This window comes from Apodemus sylvaticus, chromosome 11, assembly GCF_947179515.1.
Source record: "Apodemus sylvaticus chromosome 11, mApoSyl1.1, whole genome shotgun sequence".
NCBI lineage: Eukaryota > Metazoa > Chordata > Mammalia > Rodentia > Muridae > Apodemus > Apodemus sylvaticus.
The window spans coordinates 21,937,390-21,963,338 of NC_067482.1; the positions used below are offsets into that span (position 1 = coordinate 21,937,390).

The following is a 25,949-nucleotide window of genomic DNA, read 5'->3' on the forward strand; positions in this document are numbered from 1 at the left end:
TCTCTCTCTCTCTCTCTCTCTCTCTCTCTCCTCTCTCTCTCTTTGCCAGTCATGTTTGATTATATCCCAGGACTCTAGGCTATCCTGCCTCTGGTTCCTGGCCCTCCAGGCACTGCCAAGGATGGAGTCCCTATCATGGCATGGGTCTCAAGCTGGGCTAGTCATTGGTTGGTCACTTCCACAATTTCTGTGCCACTTTTCTTTCTTTTTTTTTTTTATGCCAATTTACTCACTTAGCATCAATTATAAGAATTCTATCCCTATGGTTCCAGTCACAAAGATTATATTCTCCTGACATATTTTTATAGAGATTTAAAATAAACTTACACATAGCATAGAATTCAACATTCTACAGAGTTTCTACTGTTTGGAGTTAGTTTCTTTTTTGCTCATTCTGTGATTCATACTGTTGGCATCAGGGTATCAGCACTGCAGATAGGCTCCAAAACCAGTGACACCACACATCAGTGACAGGGAACCTACACATCTGTTGTGAAGGCAACCTCATCTCCCACTTTACCTGAGAATGGCTACATCACTATCCAAATAAAATGAAGACCCCTTTGACCTCTTTCTCTCTCTTCCCCTCCTTCTTTGCCACCACCTTTGCCCTTTTCTCCTGCAATGAACCTCATGTGGAACTGTTTTTGGCTTGGTGTGGTCTGTCTGGACATGAGCCACGCTTCCAACACAACACATACATTGAACTGAGAACTCCAAACTCCAGTGTTAATAATTCCAATGTTGTTTTTCTTTATCGTATGTTCTTCTACTCATTTTCTTTAGTAGTCTTTATCTAGTTTCCTTCCTGACACTCAGCTGGTACATGTGCTATATTCCGTTCTTAATTTGAAAATATCACATTTTTTAACATTTTCTTTAATGTGCTTAAGGTAAAATTGTTAAACAAGATCCAGTTCTTCATAAGTGAAAAGATGTAAACTATAAAACAATAATCAATGGGTGTTTTATTGGATAGAACTCTCTTGACTTGGGTGGTTTTGTAACTTTAACAGTTAATAATTAATTTATTTTATATCTAAGTTGTTACTCAACCGAACAAACCCTCAGTTTTTGTGGAACGGCTTTGGGAGGCACGTCATGGTTTCTGAAAAATGGGTTGTGGCAGTTTTTCTGCTACAGCTTTGCTGGGCCAGTGGCTTCTGCGGCAAGGTCCTCGTGTGGCCCTGTGATATGAGCCACTGGCTGAATCTAAAGACTATTCTTGAGGAGCTCACAGCAAGAGGGCATGAGGTAACAGTCCTGAAATTCCCCAGTATCATCATAGATCAGAGTAAACGTGCTCCACTGCACTTTGAGAATATTCCTGTGCCGTATGAAAGTGAAATTGCTGATGATCTTCTAAATAAGATGGCAAATCTAGCTGTGAATGTCATTCCAAACCAGTCCCGGTGGAAAGCTGCAAGATCATTGCAAGATTTCTTTCTTCAACTGACTGGAGTTTTTGAAGATCTTTGTAGGAGTGTATTGTACAACCAGACATTCATGAACAAGCTACGGGATGCTAAATATGATGTAGTGGTTATAGACCCTATCATTCCCTGTGGAGAGCTGGTGGCAGAGGTGCTTCAGGTCCCTTTCATAAACACCCTGAGGTTCAGCATGGGCTATATCGTGGAGAAACACTGTGGTCAGCTTCCAACTCCACCTTCGTATGTACCAGATGCCATGAGTGAATTAGCAGATCATATGACCTTTACAGAAAGGGTGAAAAATATGATGCTTTCACTGTTTTTTGACTTTTGGATCCAGCAATATGACTTTGCATTCTGGGATCAGTTTTACAGCGAAACGCTAGGTAAGAGACTAGCTTTCATACTATGTTAGTTACTTATAAATTAATGTTTCCCTGTTACTACCTTCATTTGCTATGAGTTGTTTCTTGATCTTATCCATTGTAACTGGGATAGGATGAAATTAAAATAGTTTTAACTTTTATTTCTTTAATTGTTGAGGATATTAAGTATTTTAAAAGATATTCTTTAGATGGTTTTGTGTTTCTTTGGCAAAGTCTCATTCCAGGTCCAGCATCCCATTTTATTTACTTTGCTTGTTTCTTTTATAGATTCTTTTATATTCTACAAATTGATATGTTATCTGATCTATAGCTGTAAACTATGCTAAATCCAGATTCTAGGATTCCCCTTCACTCAGATTCTTCCCATTTGTCAACTGAAGTGCTTAACTTTCTGTGCTTATCTTTGTAGAATTTGGCCTGTTTTCTCTAATAGTTTCATGTTTTATAATTTTCACATTGAGGTCTTTGATGCATTCAGAGATGACTTTGTGCAAGGTGATAGATGCAGGTTAATTCCATTCTTCTCAAAGCAAGTTTTCCCACAGATTGTTGAAGATGTGTATTTTTGGCATCTTCATCAAAAAGGAAGATGACTATAGTTGCGGACACTTTGTGATTCTGCCTTCTGCTCAGCTTCTTACTTTGAATTTGCCTTTTACTGAAATGGTTCTCAACAGGAATGTAATTTGATCAGCAGATGGCATCTTTAGTTGATTATTGAGGTTATTCTTAATGTTGGTGGGGGGAAAAAAACAGTGTGAATGCCCTGGCTCTATCAGAATCTGTTTTTCAGTTCTGGTCCTGAACCTTCTGTGCCTTTTGTCATGATACCGGCTTACTGCAATGGAGTAATGTAGACACCTTAAATGAACATATTGTAATGCATTTGGCAGAGTAGAGGCCTACTTCTCTCGCACCATGTACCTTTCCAAGGAATTTGGACGTTTCTAGAAAAATTCAATCTGTGTTGGTGTAGCAAATGATCCTACTCTAATGACACAACATGGGAAGGAGCTCTAAGGTTTTGGTAACAGACTTAGTAACAATCTGTGAGGATCAGATAATCTGAATTTTGCAGTTCTTTTAGTGTACAAATTTACTTCTGTTTAGGATCGATCATTGAGAGACAATGTAAGAAAATCCATGTACAGATCAGGGTACCTGCCACTGGTAGGAGCTGAATTACCAGATGGATGTTGTAGAGTCTGATGAAAATCCAACACCCAGGACACACCAAGTTTTCTTTTGTATTTTTTTTTAATTTTTAGTAGATATTTGCTTTGTTTACATTTCAAATGTTATCCCCTTTCTTCATTACCCCTCCAAAAATCTTCTATCCCATGCCCCCTCCCCTTGCTTACCAACCACCCCCTCCCACTTTCCTGACCTGGCATTCCCCTACACTGGAGCAATGAACATTCACAGGACCAATGGCCTTTCCTCTCACTGATGTCTGAAAAGGTCATCCTCTGCTACATATGTACCTGGAGCCATGAGCCATGTGTGGTTGGTTGGTTTAGTCCCTGGGAGCTCTGGGGGTACTGGCTGATACATATTATTGTTCCTACTATGGGGTTACAAACCTCTTCAGCTCTTGAGTAATTTCTCTATCTCCTCCATTGAGGACCCTATACTCAGTCAATTGTTTGGCAGTGAGCTGTGGGTATTTTGATCCACCTTCTAAGAAGGATCAAAGTATCCACACTTTGGTCTTCCTTCTTCTTGAGCTTCATGTGGTCTGTGAATTGTATCCTGGGTATTCTGAGCTTTTGGGCTAATATCCACTTATTAGTGAGTGTATACCATGCGTGTTCTTTTGTGATTGGGTCACCTCACTCAGGATGATGTTTTCTAGTTCTATCCATTTGCCTAAGAATTTCATGAATTCATTGTTTATTGTTTTAACTGAGTAGTACTCCATTGTATAAATGTACCACATTTTCTATATCTGTTCCTCTGTTTTGGGACATTTGGGTTCTTTCCAGCTTCTGGCTATTATAAATAAGACTGCTATGAACATAGTAGAGCATGTGTCCTTATTGCATGTTGCAATATCTTCTGGGTATATACCCAGGAGTGGTATAGCTGGGTCCTTAGGTAGTAATATATCAAATTTTCTGAGGAACTGTCCAACTGATTTCCAGAATGGTTTTACCAGCTTAAAATCCCACCAGCAATGGAGGAGTGTTCCTCTTTCTCTACAATCTCGCCAGAATCTGCTGTCTCCTGAGTTTTTGATCTTAGGCATTCTGACTGGTGTGAGATGGAATCTCAGAATTATTTTGATTAGCATTTCTATGATGATTAAGGATGCTGAACATTTCTTTAGGTATTTCTCAGCCATCTAGTATTCCTCAGTTGCAAATTCTTTGTTTAGCTCTGTACTCCATTTTTAATAGGGTTATTTGGTTCTCTGGAGTCTAACTTCTTGAGTTCTTTGTATATATTGAATATTAGTCCTGTACTGGATGTAGGATTGGTAAAGCTCTTTTCCCAATCTGTTGGTTCCCATTTTGTCATACTGACAGTGCCCTCTGCCTTACAGAAGATTTGCAATTTTTTGAGGTCCCATTTGCCTATTCTTGATCTTAGAGCACAAGCTATTGGTGTTCTGTTTAGGAAATTTTACCCTATGTCCATGTGCTCCAGGCTCTTCCCCACTTTCTCTTCTATTATATTCAGAGTATCTGGTTTTATGTGGAGGTCCTTGATCCACTTGGACTTGAGCTTTATACAGGGAGATAAGAATGGATCAATTTGCATTCTTCTACATGTTGATTGCCAGTTGACCCAGCATTTGTTGAAAATGCTCTCTTTTTTCCACTGGATAGTTTCAGCTCCTTTGTCAAAGATCAAGTGACCATAGGTGTGTCAGTTCATTTCCAGCTCTTAAATTCTATTCCATTAATTTACCTGCCTGCCATCGTACCAATACCATGCAGTTTTTATCACTATTGCTCTGTATTATAGCTTGAAGTCAGGGATGGTAACTCTGCCAGAGGTTCTTCTATTGTTGAGAATAGTTTTCACTGTTCTGGATTTTTTGTTATTCTAGATAAATTTGGAAATTGTTCTTTCTAACTCTATGAAGAATTGAGGTAGACTTTTGATGGGGATTGCATTGAATCTGAGGATTGCTTTAGGCAAAATTGTCATTTTACCATATTAATCTTGCCAATCCGTGAGCATGGGAGATCTTTACATCTTCTGAGATCTTCAATTTCTTCAGACTTAAAGTTCTTGTCATACATATCTTTCACTTGCTTGGTTGAAGCACCAAGTATTTTATATTATTTGTGACTATTGTAAAGGGTGACGTTTTCCTAATTTCTTTCTCAGCTTCTTTATCCTTTGAGTATGGGAAGGCTACTGACTTGTTTGAGTTAATTTTATATCCAACCACTTTAGTGAAGTTGTTTATCAGGATTAAGAGTTCTCTGGTAGATTTTTGGGGTCACATAAGTATACTATCATATCATCTTCAAATAGTGATACTTTGACGTTTTCCTCTCCAATTTATATCCCTTTGACCTCCTTTTGTTGTCTACTTGCTCTAGCTAGAACATCAAGTACTATATTGAATAAATATCGAGAGAGTGGGCAGCCTTGTCTAGTCCCTGATTTTAGTGGGATTGTTTCAAGTTTCTCTTCATATAGTTTGATATTGGCTACTGGTTTGCTGTATGTTGCTTTTACTATATTTAGGTATGGGCCTTAAATTCCTGATCTTTCCAAGATATTTATCATGAAGGGGTGTTGGATTTTATTAAATGCTTTCTCAGCATCTAATGAAATAACCATCTGGTTTTTTTTCTTTGAGTTTGTTTATGTAGTGGATTACATTGATGATTTTCTGTATATTGAACCATTTCTGCATCCCTGGGATGAAGCCTACTTAATCATGGTGGATGATCATTTTGATGTGTTCTTGGATTAGGTTGGCAAGAATTTTATTGAGTATTTTTGCATGGATATTCATAAGGAAAATTGGTCTAAAGTTCTCTTTCTTTGTTTGGTCTTTTTGTGGTTTAGATATCAGAGTAATTGTGGCTTCAGGGAATGAATTGGGTAGTGTTCCGTTTGTTTCTATTTTGTGGAATAGCTTGAAGAGTGTTGGTATTAGGTCTTCTTTGAAGGTCTGATAGAACTCTGCATTAAACCCATATGGTTCTGGGCTTTTTTTTGGTTGTTTGTTTGTTTGGAAGATAATTAATGACTGTTTCTATTTCTTTAGGGGTTATGGGACTGTTAAGATCTTTTACTGATCCTGATTTAACTTTGGTACCTGGTATCTGTCTAGAAAATTGTCCTTTTCATCCAGATTTTCTACTTTTGTTGAGAACAGACTTTGCAGTAGGATCTGATGATTTTTTTTTGGATTTCCTCAATATCTGTTGTTATATCTCCCTTTTCATTTCTGATTTTGCTGCTTTGGATATTGTCTCTGTACCCTCTGGTTAGTTTGGCTAAGGGTTTATCTATCTTGTTGTGTTTTTTTGTTTGTTTGTTTTTTTGTTTTTTGTTTGTTTGTTTTTACAAAGAACCAGCTCCTTGTGTGGTTGATTCTTTTTGTTTATTTATTTATTTATTTATTTATTTATTTATTTATTATTTATTTTGGGTTTTTTTTTTTTCCGAGACAGGGTTTCTCTGTATAGCCCTGGCTGTCCTGGAACTCACTCTGTAGACCAGGCTGGCCTCAAACTCAGAAATCCACCTGTCTCTGCCTCCCAAGTGCTGGGATTACAGCACCACTGCCCAGTGCTGGTTGATTCTTTGTATAGTTCATTTTGTTTCTACTTGGTTGATTTCAGCCTTGAGTTTGATGATTTCTTGCTGTCTGCTCCTCTTGGTTGTATTTACTTTTTTTTGATCCAGAGCCTTCAGATGTGCTGTCAAGTTGCTAGTGTATGCTCTTTCCAGCTTCTTTTTGGAGGCACTCAGAGATATGGGGTTTCCTCTTAGTACTGCTTTCATTGTGTCCCATAAGTTTGGGTATGTTGTGCCTTATTTTTCTTTTTTCTTTTTCAACTTTAATAGATATTATTTCGTGTTTATATAGTGCCTTCTTCAAGAACCTTTTAAATGCTTTACATACTTCTCTCTAATTAATCCTCACAACCCTGTGAGGTAGGTATGACTTCCTTTTACAAGAGGGAGACTGAAGCACAGAGAGGTTAGGTGACTTGCCCAAGGTCACACAGCTAAGCTCACTGGAGAGTGAGGACTCCAGCACCTTGCCTCCCAGCTTACAGCCACATCCCTTACAAGAGGATCTTTAATGAATAGCATCTTTACAGGAAATATCAGGAGGAGCATGTTATGAAAGTGAGGTCTTCCTATGGCCACAGGGGAAAAAAACCAAAAAACAAAACAAAACAAAAACCCCAAAAAACAGATGCTGGTGGCTGAGGTCATAAGGCAGCTATAGCACTTTTCCTTGTCCCCTCCCAAGTCACCCGGCTCCTGTCCTGAGTCACCTTCTAAAGGTAAAATTCCCATGACAGAAACTGCATGACTCAGAATGGGCTTAACTTAGAATATTTACTTTTAGTTATGATAGTTCATAGAAACTTTTGTTCTATTATACAAAATTTGGGAAAGCTGCCCAATCAAACATATACATAATTACACAGCAACCGGCCTTGTCTGAAACTCGCATCTGCCCTCATCATAATTGCAGGCAAACAACAATCACCCGAAATGTGTGCTGGGCGGGTGACCTTCCTTTCTCACTTCCTATATCTGCTATCCCTAGTCCCCAACCCAAACCCTGCATGATTTTTTTTAAGTTTACTGAGTTTCTGATAAAGTTCAAATTGTCTCATTCAGATCCATCTGCACTATGGATAAAACGTAAATTTAGAGCCAGCACCCAGGAGTCCTTCCCCTGCACACCGCCCAGCGCAGACCTGAGCCAAGCATGGCCACCCGCCTGCCTGGAGCTCAACTTCCACAGCACACCCTGCCTCACGGAGAACTTAACTAGGTTTTTCCTGCTTGTGTTTTAACTTCAAAATCATGTGTATGAGCAAACACAGTGCTTCAGGGCTGCAAAGGCAGACTTGAGGGCTCAGTCCCACTTATTTATGCTCAGCGACTGCAGTCCTGAATCTGACAGTCTGGTTGGTGCAGGCCCTCACAGCATGCAGGCCCTCACAGCATGCAGGCCCTCACAGCATGCAGGCCCTCACAGCATGCAGGCCCTCACAGCATGCAGGCCCTCACAGGCCTGTGCTCTGGGCTCTAACTCCCATACTATTGGTTGTGGTTCTCTGTGATGCTGGCAGGCTGAGTAAGGCTTCAGAAACTGTCCAAATGAGTTTGCCAAGCGCCATCCTTTTCTCTCAGCACATCTGTCTACAAAGCCCGATTAGCTAAGTGATCCCCATTGGGATGAATAGATGAAGTCGTTTCCTGAGCTAAAGGTAGAAAATAAATGTTAATCATAGCAGCACAAAAAAAAAAAAAAAAAAAAAAAAAAAAAAAAAAAAAAAAAAAAAAAAACCAAAAAAACATTTCTTTTTGCTCTTTGCTTTTCGGTCAACAGTTTTTTTTTTTTATTTGATATATTTTTTATTTACATTTCAAATGATTTTCCCTTTACTAGAACCCCACTCCCCGAAAGTCCCATAAGCCCCCTTCCCTCCCCATGTTTTCCCACCCATCCCTTCCCACTTCCCTGTTCTGGTTTTGCCCTATACTGCTTCACTGAGTCTTTCCAGAACCAGGGGCCACTCCTCCTTTCTTCTTGTACCTCATTTGATGTGTGGATTATGTTTTGGGTATTCCAGTTTTCTAGGTTAATATCCACTTATTAGTGAGTGCATACCATGATTCACCTTTTGAGTCTGGGTTACCTCACTTAGTATGATGTTCTCCAGCTCCATCCATTTGCCTAAGAATTTCATGAATTCATTGTTTCTAATGGCTGAATAGTACTCCATTGTGTATATATACCACATTTTTTGCATCCACTCTTCTGTTGAGGGATACCTGGGTTCTTTCCAGCTTCTGGCAATTATAAATAGGGCTGCTATGAACATAGTAGAGCATGTATCCTTATTACATGGTGGGGAATCCTCTGGGTATATGCCCAGGAGTGGTATAGCAGGATCTTCTGGAAGTAAGGTGCCCAGTTTTCAGAGGAACTGCCAGACTGATTTCCAGAGTGGTTGTTTTAATAAAATAGCTTTAGAAAATCAGGAGCTTTCTCAATAGGCGGCCACCACCACCACAGCATGGGGAGGGTAGTGCGAGGTTACCCAGAGTCTGACAGCTGCGACTTTGACTAGAATCCTCAACCATTTTCTGCAAGTTACATTCAGCCACTTGATGCCTGGCCATATGTGGAGACTCCCCGCATTGTTTCTTAAACAGATTCAGTTGTAAGCGTCTGAACACTGTTCGAATAGGACGCTCAGGTCAGGAGGCGGAGGGACTTCTTGAGATTACAACTTTTCCAAAATGTAATCTTCCTAAGGGCGAGAGCTGCTGCGGTTCTGGCTGCTCTACTATTCCTTCCCAAGGCTAAAAAGGGACTAAAGAATGCCTCAGTTGTGCGGGTCCTGGGGTTCTGGCTGGCAGAGCGCTAGCTTCACGCTGGGGCTTCCTCTATCATTCTAGTAACAGTGAATTCTAATTAAAGCTTTTTAAAAAAGTAACAAACTATAACCACAGAGCAAATGCTCAGCTAGAGACAGACCCTCCCGACAGCACTGACCCCACTCATTGCAATTTTCTCATGGTAGTCTTAGTGATTTCAGCTAGACTGTTCAGTTCACCTAGAAAGCAGAAATGAACCGCAGGACTTCAGCTGACAAACTATATATGCTAAGACTTGCTGGTAGAGTCACCGGCACTTCATACAATACTTAGACTCAACCAGTTTAAGTAAAATAAGGGAGAAAAAAAAGATCATTATAAAGCCAGTCTTTCCGCCCTGGGGAACGAGGAAGCCAGTTTTAACTAGCCGTTCCCTCCATGTACATACACTGTATATGATCACACGCTTCTCCAGAGAAGCAGGGTGTCTTTGACCTCCTGACACTGGGCTCCGTGTCTTCTTTGTAGGTCAGGAAGGCTGCTGCAAGTGTTGGGCCCAAAGGTACTTTCCTGGATGCTTGAAAGACCGCCACTGCTCCTATGCAGTGTACACATGCTCGCGCTGGCTGGCGCACAGTGCAGAGTGCCCATTCAAATTCTACCACTGCCCTGCCAGAGGAACTCAAATCACCATTGATGCAATTACTACAGAAAATGTGTCGTTGGCAGCTGGCAGCTGCTTTACAAGAGAGCAGGTGTCTCTGATTGCATTTCCTTGTATGGAACGGCACAGAACGCATGGTTCCTGAGGAAAAACATTCAACTACTGTGACCTGATCAGAATCGCGTGTTAATCCCCAGTCTTTACTTCATCGTATGCAAAGTGAGCTACTGCCCTGAGCGACCTGCATCTCTCTCTCTCTCTCTCTCTCTCTCTCTCTCTCTCTCTCTCTCTCTCTCTCCTTGATCAGTTGGATCCTTTCTGAAACACCCAGAGAAACACGCAGAAGCTTCTTTCAGTACCCAGAATCCGAGTTCTTGAAGATATCAGATGTTAATCCGTAGAATTCTTCAATAGCTTGTAAATCTATTTTCTGACTGTCTACCTTGAACAGTCACTGGAGAGAAAATGATGATCTCACCTTCAAATACAGTAGTCAATGAACTCTCCGGAGACTGAGACCAGTTCTCCCCTGGCAGGACCTGTACACAGATGGTTGTGGAGCAGCTCAGTACCCGGTCCCGCGGGGACCTAGTTTTTCGGGGGCGGGCGTCGGGGGGGTGGGGGGAGTCGAGGAGGACCAAGCCTGAAAGAGAAACGGGTGAGAGAAAGGGAGCGAGATCAAGCAAAAGGTTGTCATTGTCAAGGTCTGGTTAATAAAAGACTAAAAGCCTGGTTATAAACACACAGTGAGAGCAAGTAGGGAGGGGCTGAGGGGGAATGCTAAAGGCACAGAAAGAGGGAAGGACATCTGGGGCGGATGCTGACTGCAGGCTTGAAACATCTAGCAGTTTTTCTGGAATGCTGGTTCCGCCTAGACAACCCCAGGTGTTCAGCCAAGATAAGGACCAGTTGATTCTCACGATCAGCCTTGTGTGAAGGAGGGGGTGGTTCGGCTGACAAAGGGTCAGTGGATTCTCAGGGTGGGAACTGTTGAAAGTCTGGTTTCTTACATTTTGGTCTCCCACAGCTCAGCTCCTGGGTGCAGATGGAGACTGGAAGGACCCTGTCCCAGCTGCTCTGCCAATCCTGTGCTCCCTGTGCTCACACCAAGTTTTCTTAAGCAGAGCAAATTTATTTATTTGAACAGCAAAATGACCAGCCAGGAATTCAGCAAAGACTTGGGAGCTGTTACTGCAACCAACTCTTCTAGATGAACAGGATTCCAGCTTGAAAACTATAAACAACATGTGAAAAAGCATCATCAAAAGATAAAAACCCACAGGCAGATGGACCATCAAAGATTACACAGAGGAAATAATAGCAGTTTGACTTCATAATAATAGGTTTCTGACTGAGGGGTTTTGCAGTTGGAATGCAAAGGGAACTGGTAAGAAAGGAAGAAGGAAGGAAGACAGGAAGGACGGAAGGAAGGGAGGAAGGAAGAAAGAAAGGAAACAACACATCTGCATTCAATTTTTGCTAGATGCTTTCCATTCAAGCCCTAGCAAATGAGAAACTGGCATAAGATGTCAGGACTCATTTCAAGTTTCATCCTTTCATTGAACTCTGTTCTGTGACTTGTCCTTTGCAAGATTATATATTTCTTTCCTAGTGGAGAGAATGCAATTCACAATATAGGAAAATATTAGATAAGTTAACATCAGTACTTGCTTGTTAAAGATTCCAGATTCTGTAATTATTAATAATCACTAAGCAAAATGAGTTTTCATATGTAACATGGGAATGGATAAGCTTATTACTTAATTTTTTAATTTAATTGCTTTTATTTTGAGAATTTCATATAAGACTACTGTATTTAGAGCAAGTCTATTGTCTATGTCCCCTCCAGCTCTTCTAATGACACCTCTGCCCTCCTCCAAGTTCTTGACCTCTTATTTTTAAATTATTTTTGATTCATATATAAATAAACACACATATATGTACACACACACATGAATACACACACACTCACATACACTATGAATAACCCACTTTTGTATTTGCTCATATATTTATATGTTGAGGGCTGACCAACTGGTAGGGATGACACACATGGGCATTCATCCCTAGAGAAGACTGATGGATCTCCCCTTCAGCACTCATTTTAGAATTGGTCATGTGAGATTTTCTCATCCATATTGACTTATCAACTGGTATTGTCATCATGCAGTTGTTCTTCAGATGACCAAGTTATTGAAATTTAACGAGTGACTACTTCTTGTTGTATTTAAAAGATGCTATCTGAAAGCAAGTGTCTTGGTTCTCTGGTTCTCTCAACATGTCTGTCTTTTCTTCTATGAAGTTCTCTGAGCAGTAAAGCATGTAGTATTTGCAATGTAACAATTAGTGTTGGATCTTCAAAGGACTGTTACAGCTACATTTTGACCAGTAGTAGATTGCTGTAAAGTCTTCTGCTGGGGAAAAAAAAAAAACAAAACCAAAAAAAACCCAACCAAACAAACAAAAAAAAACAAAAAACGTTTATTTTCTAAGGTGGGAGTTTCATTTATCTGTAGATAGAGCACTAAATACCTAGAAAGCAATTAGAATTGATTCAAGTTCAAGAAAGTAGCAGTAGAAAATTTTCCTCTGGTTGACCTCACTAGCCATGAATAGTTAACCAGGCTTGTAATACAGTACCTAAATTCTCTGCTACCAAGAGACTCTTAAGTCCAACTAAGCAGTGATTATTAACTAGTAAAAGTGTCCTTATTGCATTATTGGGTCTATTGTTGCAAGAGAGATATTGTTGTTCATAAGCTTTATAGCTGGTTCTAATAACCCAAAAGGAGGTTTTCCATGTCTGGCACTGGTGCTTTTATTAGATAGTCTATGGCCCTTTGGGGGAACATTATAAGCTCATTTGAGTTAACTCTATTTAAACTACACAAATGTGTTCTTTCTCTCTCTCTCTCTCTCTCTCTCTCTCTCTCTCTCTCTTTCTCTCTCTCTCTCCTATTGGTGTGATAAAACAACATTACCAAAAGAAATTTGGAAAGAAAAGGGTTTATTTGGCTTACAGTCTTTTCAGGGGAGCATTGCCCAGACGCAATGAAGTAGAAGCAAGGATGGAACAATGCTTAATGTCTTGCTGCTAAGGGCTTGCTCAGCCAACTTCCTTATATTCTCTAGGTCTTTCTTCCCAGGAGTGGCAATGTCTTTATAGTGATTAGGTCTCTGTCACCATAAACATCAATCAAGAATAAATACTAAAGGGTTTCTAGAGGCCAATTTGATTCAGATATTTATTTGTTCAAGCAAGGTTCCCTAATCCCAGCTATGTCTATATTTGTGTCAAATTGACAGAAACTGAACCCCAGCCTTCCTATGGTGCACAGCAAACCCAAATGCTAATTTTGTCCCTCTCAACCTTCTGTATGTTTTCAAGGAAGACCCACCACATTCTGTAAGACTGTGGGGAAAGCTGAAGTTTGGCTAATCCGAACATATTGGGATATTGAATTTCCTCGTCCATATTTACCAAATTTTGAGTTTGTGGGAGGACTGCACTGCAAACCTGCCAAGCCTTTACCTAAGGTAGGTCTATGACAGAGACGATCTTAATTATTTCATGATACAAAAAATGTTTTTTTCCCTTCAAGGTTAATAACTTCAGTAGCAAAGATATTGCTATCTAGTGTTCTCTGTACATTAGAATTTCCTTTCATTATCGTAGTTACTCTTAGGTGAAACTTGTTGGATCTTCCAAATCTTACTAAAGAATTTAGGCTTGAGAATAAAATGCTGGGGTGATATATTAAAATTATCTCTCTGCCTGTATTGTGGGGGAGGGGGGAAGCTACAAAGATCACCAAAGAGCCTTCTTACAGCCTTCTTTATGTGCCTGACAGACCTTTGGAAAGGAATTTGTGTTCACCAGCTTGATAGAGGAGGATGCCTTCATGAAAGTACTTGCCAAATTTTTAGGAGTTAATGAGTCAGAGAAAGCATGGGTGGAAGGCCTTCAGAGTCAGGGCAACTCAGACCTTAGTCTCAGTAGTTAATGGGTGTGCTGATCTTTAGTGCTGTAGTAATAATTGCTAGAAAAAAAAATAGCCAGAATTGGCAATGATGAGTTTGCCTTTCTACTACATATGGTAAAAAGCCTAAGATTCATTATTTCACTGAAGTAAACTTTTGAGAAGTCTAAAAGGTGAGACATTTGTGTGAATTGAGATCATCAACATCAAGGAGAAGTAATAAAACAGGAAAATTCAAATGATATATGGGGCCCCTATGAGTATGAAGTCAGGTGTTTTTGAAGTAAAAGAAAACTTACATATCTTTTCTTAGACCTTGTATAGAAAAAAGGTGAATGTCAGGTATGTTGATATAAAAATTGCTGAGAAAGAGAAGATAATAGGTAAATAGAGTAGGAAAAATAGTTGAAAATGAAAAGATAAATACAAATTTATCAAGAACATAATTTTCAGAAGACTGAAGATTAAATGGTGTTTCCTGGGGAGTTCTGGATTCCTGTATAAACTGTGAAGGGTTATTTAAATGTAAAGTTTATTTTAGTAATCTAAATATGCTTTTCTTATAAGATACAGCTATTAACAAGCTTAGCTGAATATTGCTGTATAAGGTTTTATGAATCAGTACCTAAATGATACATATTCACTGCTTTCTAAGTGAAGTACACACCACACTGTTAGAGTTCACTTACCAGAGTCTCTGCCTATGAAAACTCCACAAAACTGCCTAGGCAATTTTGCCCCCATGGGAATGTGATGAGGCTTAATTCAAATTCACATCTTTTAACAAAATAGACTTTGACCGGACAAATATCAGTCATGGCTTTCACCAGTTTTGGAAATGCAGGCTATGGAAAAAAATGACACTCAAGTAAAAGTTTACCATCATTTCGGTAGTATGGGTGTCTGTGTCTCTCTGTTAACATCTGTTTATATGTGTGTGCCTGGATCTCACTGTGTAAACCAGGCCTTCCTTGAACTCACAGAGATCTGCCTTCCTCTGCCTCTAGAGTATTGGGATTAAAGGCAGGCACCATGTGAGGATGGTGCATGTTTTTATTAAAAATAATGTTATGCTTGCAGGAGATTGAAGAATTTGTTCAGAGTTCTGGAGAACATGGTGTAGTAGTGTTTTCGCTGGGATCAGTGATTAAAAACCTGACTGAAGAGAAAGCCAACCTCATTGCCTCGGCCCTTGCCCAGATTCCTCAGAAGGTTAGTACATCCTCTAACTTGGGGAGCAGAGCAGCTTAGAGTGGAGCCCAAAGAACTGCTTACTGGGTTCTTTACAGATGTAAGCTTAAATCAATTTCTCAGTGAGTACAGCTGACATCAGCTTTTAGCGAATATTGATCGAATATATAAATGGTGCTTTATGGTTTAGCCACATTTGCTCATTAGTCTACTGATACTTAGGACAAGAGGAAATCATGCTTTTCTGTCCATTCAATTTTATTTCTTTTATTTCTTCTTTTAAATGTTACATCCTGTCTGCATTTCCTCTCCCTCCATGGAGTCTACTTTACCACTTTCCCTCACTCCCACATCCTTCCCATTTCCCTTCAAAAAGAGAGCAGACCTCCAAGGGATATCAACCAAAGATAGCATCACAAATTACAAGAAGACGAGGCACAAACCCTCACAGAGAACTATCCAAGACCACTTAAAAACTCGTGTCTTGCACTGAATGTTTGGAAAAACTCAGATAATTCCAGAAGACAGGAAAGGTTACACACATGGCAGAGAGAAACCAGACTTAAAATTAAAACTATAAATTTTATTAATAATTTACAAAAATATACTTAGGGTCACCAATTCTTTCCAAACTGAATATTCTACTTTCAAATACAGACTTCAAATGTTGTCAAAAATAATTAATAATTTTCCTATTAATATTTAGTTAATTTTATAAATTTAAGAAATAGAATTATATATTTCTATCTTCTATATATTTGAATTTTAAAATGTGAAATGATTCCTTTTTTGATCATATATATTAGTCATTATAGCTGAAGAAAAGTACTAACTACAGTATATAATTCTTTTTTACTAGATATTTTCTTTATTTACATTTCAAATGTTTTCCCCTTTCCTGGTTTCTCCTCTGAAAGCCCCCATTCCCTCTCATCTCCCTCTGCTCGCCAACCCACCCACTCCTGTTTCCCTTGTCTTGTCATTCCCCTACACTGGGGCATCGAGCCTTCACAGGACCAAGGACCTCACCTCCCACTGTATCCAACGAGGCCATCCTTTGCTACATATGTGGCTGGAGTCATGGGTCCCTCCCATGTGTACTCTATGGTTGGTAGTTTAGTCCCTGGGAGCTCTGGGAGTACTGGTTGGTTCATATTGTTGTTCCTCCTATGGGGCTGCAAACCCCTTCAGCTCCTTTGGTCCTTTCTCTACCTCCTCCATCTAGGAACTTGTGCGCAGGCCAATGGTTGGCTGTGAGCATCCATCTTTATATTTGTCAGGCACTAGCACAGCCTCTCAGGAGACAGCTATATATCAGGTTTCTGTCAGCAAGTACTTGTTGACATCCACTGTCTCCTCCTCCCCCCCCCCCAACTAAGCTGGCTGGCGAATCACCCAACACTTCCGATAGCTACCTCCGGCCTTTGTTCTGTGAACAATAGGCTCCGAACCTCGGCTATTGACACTGCCCCCAAGCTGGTGTTTACCTGAGTAGCCAGCCGAGCCGCTGAGACACCGCCCCCAAGCCGGTGTTTACCTGAGTCGCTGGCGAAGGCAGGCGACCCGCTGAGACCTGGAGCCAGAGAATTCACAGAACCACCTCTGAAGCCACAGACTTGTGGGGGGTTGGTCGATCCCCCAAAAGACTATTTAACCTGTCTTAAAATTATTAAAACCAGTCTTGACCGGAATTTCCCGCCTTGACTCAAATCTCTTTTCGCCTCCTCTGTCCCTGTAACCCCAAAATTCTCTCAACAGGTAACCCGGTTTACATGTGGCTGCTGGCAGCTACAATCCACAACAGTGGAATTTTTGGGGTCACTTAAGAATACTATCATATCATCTGAAAATAATGATATTTTGACTTATTCCTTTAGAATTATTATCCCTTTGACCTCCTTTTGTTGTTTAATTGCTCTAGCTAGGACTTCAAGTACTATATTGAATAGGTAGGGAGAGAGTAGGCAACTTTGTCCAGTACATGATTTTACTTGGATTGCTTCAAGATTCTCTCCATTTAATTTGATATTGATTACTGGTTTGCTATATATTGCTTTTACTATGTTTAAGTATGAGACTTGAATTCCTGATCTTTCAAAGACTTTTTATCATGAAGGGGTGTTGATTTTTGTCAACTGCTTTCTCATTGTCTAATGAAATGATCATGTGGTTTCCTTCTTTGAGTTTGTTTATGTAGTGGATTACATTGATGGATTTCTATATATTGAACCGTCCCTGAATCCCTGGAATGAAGCCTACTTGATTGTGGTGGATGATCATTTTGCTGTGTTCTTGGATTCAGTTGGCAAGAATTTTATTGAATACTTTTGCATTGATATTCATAAGTGAAACCAGTCTAACATTCTCGTTTTTTGTTGGGTCTTTGTGTGGTTTAGGTATCAGAGTAATTGTGGCTTCACAGAATGGATTGGGTAGTGTTTGTTCTATTTCTATTTTGTGGAATAGTTTAAAGAATATTAGTATTAGGTCTTCTTTGAAGGTCTGATCGAACTCTGCACTAAATCCTTCTGGCCCCATGCTTTTTTGTTTGGGAGACTATTAATAACTGCTTCTATTTCTTTAGGGGTTGTGGGACAGTTTAGATGGTTTATCTGATCCTCATTTAACTTTGGTACCTGGTATCTGTCTAGAAAATTGTCCATTTCATTCAGATTTTCCAGTTTGTTGAGTATAGGTTTTTGTAGTAGGATCTGACGATATTTTGGATTTCCTTGGTTTTTATTGTTATGTCTCCCTTCTCATTTCTGATTTTGTTAATTTGGATATTGTCTCTGTGCCCTCTGGTTAGTTTGGCAAAAAAAAAAACATCTATCTTGTTGTTTTTCTCAAAGCTCCTGGTTTTGTTGATTCTTTGTATAGTACTTTTTGTTTCTACTTGGTTGATTTCAGACCTGAGCTTGATTATTTCCTGCCATCTACTCCTTTTGGGTGTATTTGCTTCTTTTTGTTCTAGAGATTTCGATGTGCTGTCAAGCTTCTAGTGTATGCTCTCTTCAGTTTCTTTTTGGAGGCATTCAGACCTATGATTTTTTTCCTCTTAGCACTGCTTTCATTGTATCCCACAAGTTTGGGTATATTGTGGCTCCATTTTCATTAAATTCTAAAACATCTTTAATTCCTTTCTTTATTTCTTACTTGACCAAGTTATCATTTAATAGAGTATTGTTCAAGTCATGTATATGTAGACTTTCTATTGTTTTTGATGTTATTGAAGATCAGCTTTAGCTTCTGGTGATATGATAGGATGCACAGAATTATTTTCATCTTCTTGTATCTGTTGAAGCCTGTTTTGTGAGCAATTATATGGTCAGTTTTGGAGAATGTACCATAAGGTGCTGAGAAGAAGATATATTCTTTTGTTAAGGATTATATGTTCTATAGATAACTGTTACATCCATTTGGTTCATAACTTCTGTTAATTTTTACTATGTCTCTGTTTAGTTTCTGTTTCCATGATCTGTCCCTTCATGAGAGTGGGGTGTTGAAGTCTCCCACTATTATTGTGTGAGGTACAATGTGTGCTTTGAGCTTTAGTAAAGTTTCTTTTATGAATGTGGGTGCCTTTGCATTTGGAGCATATATGTCCAAAATTGAGAATTCATCTTGGTAGATTTTTCATTTGATGAGTACGAAATGTCCTTCTTTATCTTTTTTGATTACTTTAGGATGAACTTCAATTTTATTCAGTATTAGAATGGCTACTCCAGCTTGTTCCTTGGGACCATTTGTTTGGAAAATTGTTTTCCAGCCTTTTATTCTGAGGTAGTGTCTGTCTTCCTCACTGAGGTGAGTTTCCTATATGCAGCAAAATCTTGATTTCTGTTTACATATCCAGTCTGTTAGTGTATGTCTTTTTATTGGGTAATTGAGTCCATTGACATTAAGAGATATTAAGGAAAAGTGATTACTACTTCCTTTTATTTTTGTTGTTAGTAGTGGAAGTATGTTTTTGTGGCTATCTTCTTTTTGGTTTGTTAAAAGAAGATTATGTCCTTGCTTTTTCTAGGGTGTAGTTTCCCTCCTTGTGTTGAAGTTTTCCATTTATTATCTTTTGAAGGACTAGATTTGTGGAAAGATATTGTGTAAATCTCTTTTTGTCATGGAATACATTGTTTTCACCATCTATGGTAATTGAGAGTTTTTCTGGGTATAGTAGCCTGGGCTGTCATTTGTGTTCTCTTATGGTCTGTATGATATCTGTCCAGGATCTTCTGGCTTTTATAGTCTCTGTTGAGAAGTCTGATGTAATTCTTTTTCTGCCTTTAATATTGCTTGACTTTTTCTGTTTTTAATATTCTTTCTTTGTTTTGTGCATTTGGTGTTTTGATTAGTATGTGATGGGAGGAATTTCTTTTCTGGTCCAATCTATTTGGAGTTCTATAGGCTTCTTGTACGTCCATGGGCATCTCTTTCGTTAGGTTAGGAAAATTTTCTTCTATAATTTTGTTGAAGACATTTACTGGCCCTTTAAGTCAGGAATCTTCACTCTCTTCTATAGCTATTATCCTTAGGTTTGGGCTTCTCATTATGCCCTGGATTTCCTGGATGTTTTAGGTTAGGGCCATTTTGTATCTTTTATTTTTTTGACAGTTGTGTCAATGTTTTCTATGATATCTTCTGCACCTGAGATTTTCTCTTCTATCTCTTGCATTCTGTTGTTGATGCTTGCATCTATGATTCCTGATCTCTTTCTTGGGTTTTCTATTTCAAGAGCTGTCTCCCTTTGTGATTTTTTTTTTAATGTTTACTTCCATTTTTAGATTCTAGATGGTTTTGTTCAATTCCTTCACCTGTTTAATTGTGTTTTTTTCTGTAATTCTTTTAGGAATTTTTGTGTTTCCTCTTTAAGGGCTTCTACCGGTGGTTTACCTGTGTTCTCCTGTATTTCTTTAGAGGATTTATGTTTGTCTTAAAGTTCTCTATCAGCATTACAAGATGTGATTTTTAAATCCAAATATTGCTTTTCTGGTGTGTTTGGGTATCCATGACTTGCTATGGTGGGAGAACTGGATTCTGATGATGCCAAATAACCTTGGTTTCTGTTGGTAAGGTTCTTTTGCTTGCCTTTTGCCAGCTGGTTATCTCTGGTTTTAGTTGGTTTTATTGTCTCTGGTTGGAGCTTGTTCCTCCTGTGGGCCTGTAAGTCAATGTCTGCTTGCCTGGGAAGACCAGCTATGTCCAGGGCAGAGTTTGGGTGTGGAACAGCCTTAGCTCCGGGGTACAGATGGAGATTGGAAGGATTCTGTCCCAGCAGCTCCACTGTTTCTGTGCCCTGTGTGCCTCTGGCTAGTCCCTCTTTTGACAGTTATGGGAGAGAAAGTAGCAATCTTACCTCTGTTCCCATAAGTAAGAACACTCCTGGGAGACCAGCTCTCTCTTGGAGGGACCTTTGTTGACTGTGCTAGCCTAACTGCATAAAATTATCTGAAGTATGCTAACAATACTTCTAAATATTGGGGTTTATTTCTACAGTTTTCTTCTACAACATTTTACCTTTACATTATAAGAAAGTTTTTCACTCCACAGAAAATATTATGAAGCAAAATCTTAATTGTTAATCAATTAACTAATATAGAAACAGAGGAAAACACACAGAGAGAAACAAAAAGAAAGCAAGAAAGATAGAGGGAGGGAGACAGAGACAGAGAATCAGAGAAAGACTTCAGAGGGATGAAGAGGAAAGGACAGAAGCAGAAACAAAAAGAGAAGAGAAGACAGAGTCAAATAAGAAAAGATGTAAAAGGAAAGAAGAGAAGCATCGCGTAAATAAGAAATGTTTACCACACGCATTAAACTTAGTTATATTCTTTGGAAAAAGGATACATTTTGAGCATGATCATTAGCATCACTAGATCATGTGAAATAAATGTGTGAGACATTCATGTTCAGAACCCAATATTCTGATTAATTAAAGTAGTTAGTTATTCATGTAAATTCTTGTTCTGTCAGTTTTCCCATAATAAAGATCAAGGTGGCAATGTTATGTTTATTAGACTATTATTAGAAGCTGGTTCAAAGAGGTGGATATAAATAAGTTTACTATATCTCTTAATTTTTCCAAACTGCCACAAACTATCTTAAGTCTCACCTAAAAAGTATAGGCTATGTTCATTGTAAATAGTGCTGTAGCTATTTATATAGCCTCATTGTATGTTTTTAACCTACAAAATTACTGCATTATCTTCAACAGGTTTTGTGGAGATACTCAGGCAAGAAGCCAGCCACATTAGGATCCAATACTCAGCTGTTTAATTGGATTCCCCAGAATGATCTACTTGGTAAGAACTTGGGAGAGAAAAGCTGTAGAGTCAAGCATCCGACATCCAATCAGTAGAGAGTATTGAATAATTTAAATTTTCATATAGCACTTCCCCTGGAGTAGAATAAAATGAAATAAATATCCATTAAGTTAGTTTTGTTTCATTCTTGCTTTGGTTCAGTTAAGACTGCCAAGAAGCCGTCTTCATCAGATGTCATCGCGCCAGTGATTCTCAGTCTGTGAAGAAGGGGTTAATTGTAGGGAACCAATGTCCCATGTTCCCTCCCTTTAGAGGAAACTTTACCTTCTTCAGTGACTCACACTCTGCATTTTTCTGCCAATATGTTAGCATGAAATCCACACTGACTTGGCACTCTGCCCCTCAAACAGGACATCCTAAAACCAAAGCTTTCATCACCCATGGTGGAACAAATGGGATTTATGAAGCAATTTACCACGGGGTCCCTATGGTGGGGATTCCCATGTTCGCTGACCAGCCTTCTAACATCGCTCACATGGAGGCCAAGGGAGCCGCTGTGAAAGTCAGCATCAACACAATGACGAGCGCAGATTTACTCAGTGCCCTGAGAGCAGTCATTAATGAGCCTTCGTAAGTACTACAGCGTGGAATGTTCTGCCAGCCATTGGTTAGCCTGGCCATCATTCTGGAAAATTTCCAATGTTTTATATTTTACATTTGTCTTATTTTCAAACGGGATAACATAAAACAAATGCAACAAAAAGGGAAACTTTTTTTTCTCATTTCCTATCTACTGGAGTCAGTTCCTGAAACTGGGAAAAAAATATTTGCTTGAAGATTGTACCAATCTACATGTTTGTAGAATATAGTATGATTATACAAATACACTTGTAGTTTCAATTTAAGAGATAAAGATAGAAGCACTTAGATACATTGTTTAAATACAAGATGGAACTGATAATATTCTAAATATTATTTTTCAAAAATTATATATAGTGTTATATTTAACAAAAACTACTATTTATGTAATAGTTATTTCTGATTAAGTGTGTCATAATATTTTGGCTATTAGAAAGATATATTTTAGGAGATAATATTAGGGTTAGGAATATCAATATTTCTTAAGATAAGCTACTTTTTTGCATGCATGTTAACGAAGATATTATGTTAGACTCTTACCAAGATTTTAGTTTATGGTAATTTGATTCATTTTGATTAACTATCAGAGAGGAAAAGTTTATGATTATTTTAAACATTAATGCATAGAATAGTCCATTATTTCAAATCTATTGATGTATAAAAGAAATAATAATGTAAACAATTTTAGAAAGCCTGCATATGTGTGTGTGTGTGTGTGTGTGTGCCTGTGTTTGAGTATGTATGGACTAAAATAGTATTTAACTTAAAATAACTTGATGTTAACAATAAGCCATGTAGTATTTCTAAGATTACTTGAGAACACAGGGCATAGTGCTTTTATTCCTACTATCTGATTCTATAAAACAACTGTAAATTTCAATAGGGAATTGGGAAGGGGTAAGATCAGAGTAAGATCTTGCTGAGCACGTGTGTAGACCTGAGTTCAGATCCTCAGTGATCTCTCTTTTGTTGTTAACCCCTGAGTTTCTAGAGCGAAATGAGACATAGAGACAGGAGAATACGTAAAAGCCGACCAGCTAGGCTGGTGTGTACAGTAGTGAACAGCAAACCCTTCTTAAATAAGATAGAATTTAAGGACTAAAACCTAGTGAATGGCCTCTGGCCTCTGCATGTGTGTGTAGTACCTACCCATCATGTACCCTTTACATGGAAAGATAAGGAAAAGAAGCTAAAGAGGCTACATTCTAACTGTATATATGAATGGTAATTATGTTAATTATTCAGGATGTTTTAACAGTTTTATGCCTAAACAGTAAGTGACTAAAATAAATAAATTGTACATTGTCTTACCTTGATTATAAGAAAAGGAACTTTTCAAGTTCAGAGTCACAACGTTTTCTAACAAATAAATGTATGTAAATTTGAAATTTAATCTCTAAGTGTGAGCAAAAATATCTTGTTGAAAAAAACTTTGCAATATTAATATTTTTATCACCAATACAGTTTGCCTAAACTTCAGCTGAATGACCCTGTGAAAGTATATTTTGACTCTGTAGTTCAGTGAAATTTAAAAAAGTCTTTTTTTTTTTTTTAGTTTTTTTTTCCTGTTTTGTTTTTACACTGAACCTAGAACAAGGCATGCCCACAACAGGGAGCTACAATGAAGGTGGGTTCTATAGGTAAAAGGCCTAGAATCCAGTGTGGTCTCTGACCAATAGCATAGAATCAGAAGGCCATAATATTTGTGTGACTTCTACCCTAAGGAGGAGTAATGGTCTCAGGAGGGCAGAGTCTGAAATAATCATTCATTCATTGTTAGTAACCTCCACTCTTAGTTTTCTGGATGGAATTCAGGTATTTGATTTCATCTCCTCTTTAGAGGAGACTCCCTCCCCTATGTAACTAACATTCTTAGTTCTTTTACTGCTTTGTGTGAATAATAAAACCCCAGGGCCCCCAACACATCCAGGAGTGAAAGATCCCTGAACTCTAAAATGACTGACTTATGCTGACTGCCTATTCTCTGTGTCAGTGACATGAACTACCTAGATGCTAGTGGTCATATATATAAGTGTGTCCCCCCATCTTTATCTAAACAGTCTTGGGCACTATAGTTTCTTGTTATCAGAATTTTTTCAAAAAGATGAGAACGTTGATTTAATACTAGCTGTTACATTTATTTTTACATCTGCATCTGATCATATTGTCTTAAGAACATACTGCTTCCACAACTTTTCCTTTAAACTCCTGAAGATCCCCGAAATGAACAAAGTCCAAGAAAGTAGTTCCGAAACTTACATATGACTTGTGGCTTGCATAATGTATCAGATGTTCTATAAACAAGCAAAAAAAAAAAAGAGTTTGTGTGTTTATCTTTTAGTTATAAAGAGAATGCCATGCGGTTATCAAGAATCCACCACGATCAGCCAGTGAAGCCCCTGGACAGAGCTGTCTTCTGGATTGAGTTTGTCATGCGTCACAAAGGAGCCAAGCACCTTCGTGTGGCAGCCCATGACTTGAGCTGGGTCCAGTACCACTCTCTGGATGTGATCGGATTCCTGCTGGCCTGTGTTGTGATTCTGATATTCATCATCACTAAATGTTGTTTGTTTGTGTGTCGAAAATGCTGTATGAAAAAAAGGAAGAAAAGGGGGACCAGAAAGAAAAAGAACTAGGTCTTTTTAAGGTTTGAGAAAGTCCGGAATGACAGTTATATTAACTCTCACCACAAGAAGCCTGCAACTACCTGCTTTAGATCTATTTTCAAATAAGCCATTCTGTTTCATACTGGAAATAAATGTAAACATTTACCATGATAATTAACTACTGACATGTTCCATTTTTCTATCTTGTAGGCATTTTCTTTTCACTCTCCTCAGATATGGAAACTCTGAATTCTAAATATATTCTATAGAAATGAAGTGATGAATAACAATATGCTATAACTCTGGGAAAGCACATAATACAAATATTACTGATATATATCAGGATCTCTTAGAGTCAATGTCACAAGCCTATCATATTGTCTCACAGCAACCACAAGAATTTAGTGTATTGTGAGATGGTATTTTTCTGATAAAAACGAACTTTTCTGTTTCTCTAATATTGCAGATATTAGATCATGAATTCTTTTTTATTTTCCAAAAAAATATTTTTGTTGAAAAGAATTTTTATGCAACATATTTTGGTCATTTTCCCCCTTCTCTAATTCCTGCTAGATCCTCCTAATCCCATTACCTCCAAAATTTATTTTCATTCTCTCTCAAAAAGTTAAATAGAAACAACAACAACATCATCAACAACAACAACTGTCAGGGTCTGTCTAACTCCTAGAACATCATTCTGATACTAGTCTACTCCAAAATTAAAACTCCTGCAATTCATGCTGCAGACAAATTTTGTTTATGCTCATGGCAGACAAATAAACAAAATTTCCTGAGGCAATTTACATATAACCTCATCTGGTCCAGCACCACTACTGGTCAGTGTCAGGCATTACTTTCCTTGTTGGAAAATAAACACTCTACTTGTCTATTGATCCCAATGTTGTGAAGGTGGGGAAGAAAGAAAGAGTGAGGAGAGCTTGTGACAATACATTATTCTGGAAACATCTCTCACATTCAGAGACTGGAAGTTTTGTTAGAGCTCACAGTCAGTAAGAGTTAATAATACACCTTGAGGTCACATAATGCTTAAGACTAGGCTGCGATATACTAAAACTATTTTACCTGACTTTTGAAAAAACAATCAACTTTATTTGCTTTGGATTCCCCCATGTAATCAACATTTATGATCTAAAATAAAGCATAGCTGTAATCTTAAATTACATACCCTTCTATGCTCCAGACCCAGTCAACATATGCGTATCATTTGTTGGAAGTTGTAAATAC

At 38.4% G+C, this 25,949-nt stretch overlaps 1 protein-coding gene across 1 annotated transcript; it reads left to right on the forward strand.

The window, feature by feature from the left end:
- The first annotated feature begins 1,101 nt into the window (after positions 1–1,101).
- Positions 1,102–24,777, forward strand: LOC127695998 (UDP-glucuronosyltransferase 2A3). Its single transcript, XM_052198408.1, has 6 exons — positions 1,102–1,819; positions 13,417–13,565; positions 15,089–15,220; positions 21,411–21,498; positions 21,870–22,089; positions 24,440–24,777. The coding sequence occupies exons 1-6, from the start codon at positions 1,102–1,104 to the stop codon at positions 24,732–24,734; spliced, it is 1,602 nt and encodes a 533-aa protein (XP_052054368.1). The 3' UTR covers positions 24,735–24,777.
- Positions 24,778–25,949: the final 1,172 nt, after the last annotated feature.

Excerpts from the sequence above, each read along its gene's own strand:
- LOC127695998 (XM_052198408.1), top strand. The coding sequence starts at position 1,102 with ATGGTTTCTGAAAAATGGGTTGTGGCAGTTTTTCTGCTACAGCTTTGC. Across the intron at positions 13,566-15,088 it reads CTGCCAAGCCTTTACCTAAG|GAGATTGAAGAATTTGTTCA; the intron begins GTAGGTCTATGA and ends TTATGCTTGCAG. Across the intron at positions 22,090-24,439 it reads GCAGTCATTAATGAGCCTTC|TTATAAAGAGAATGCCATGC; the intron begins GTAAGTACTACA and ends TTTATCTTTTAG.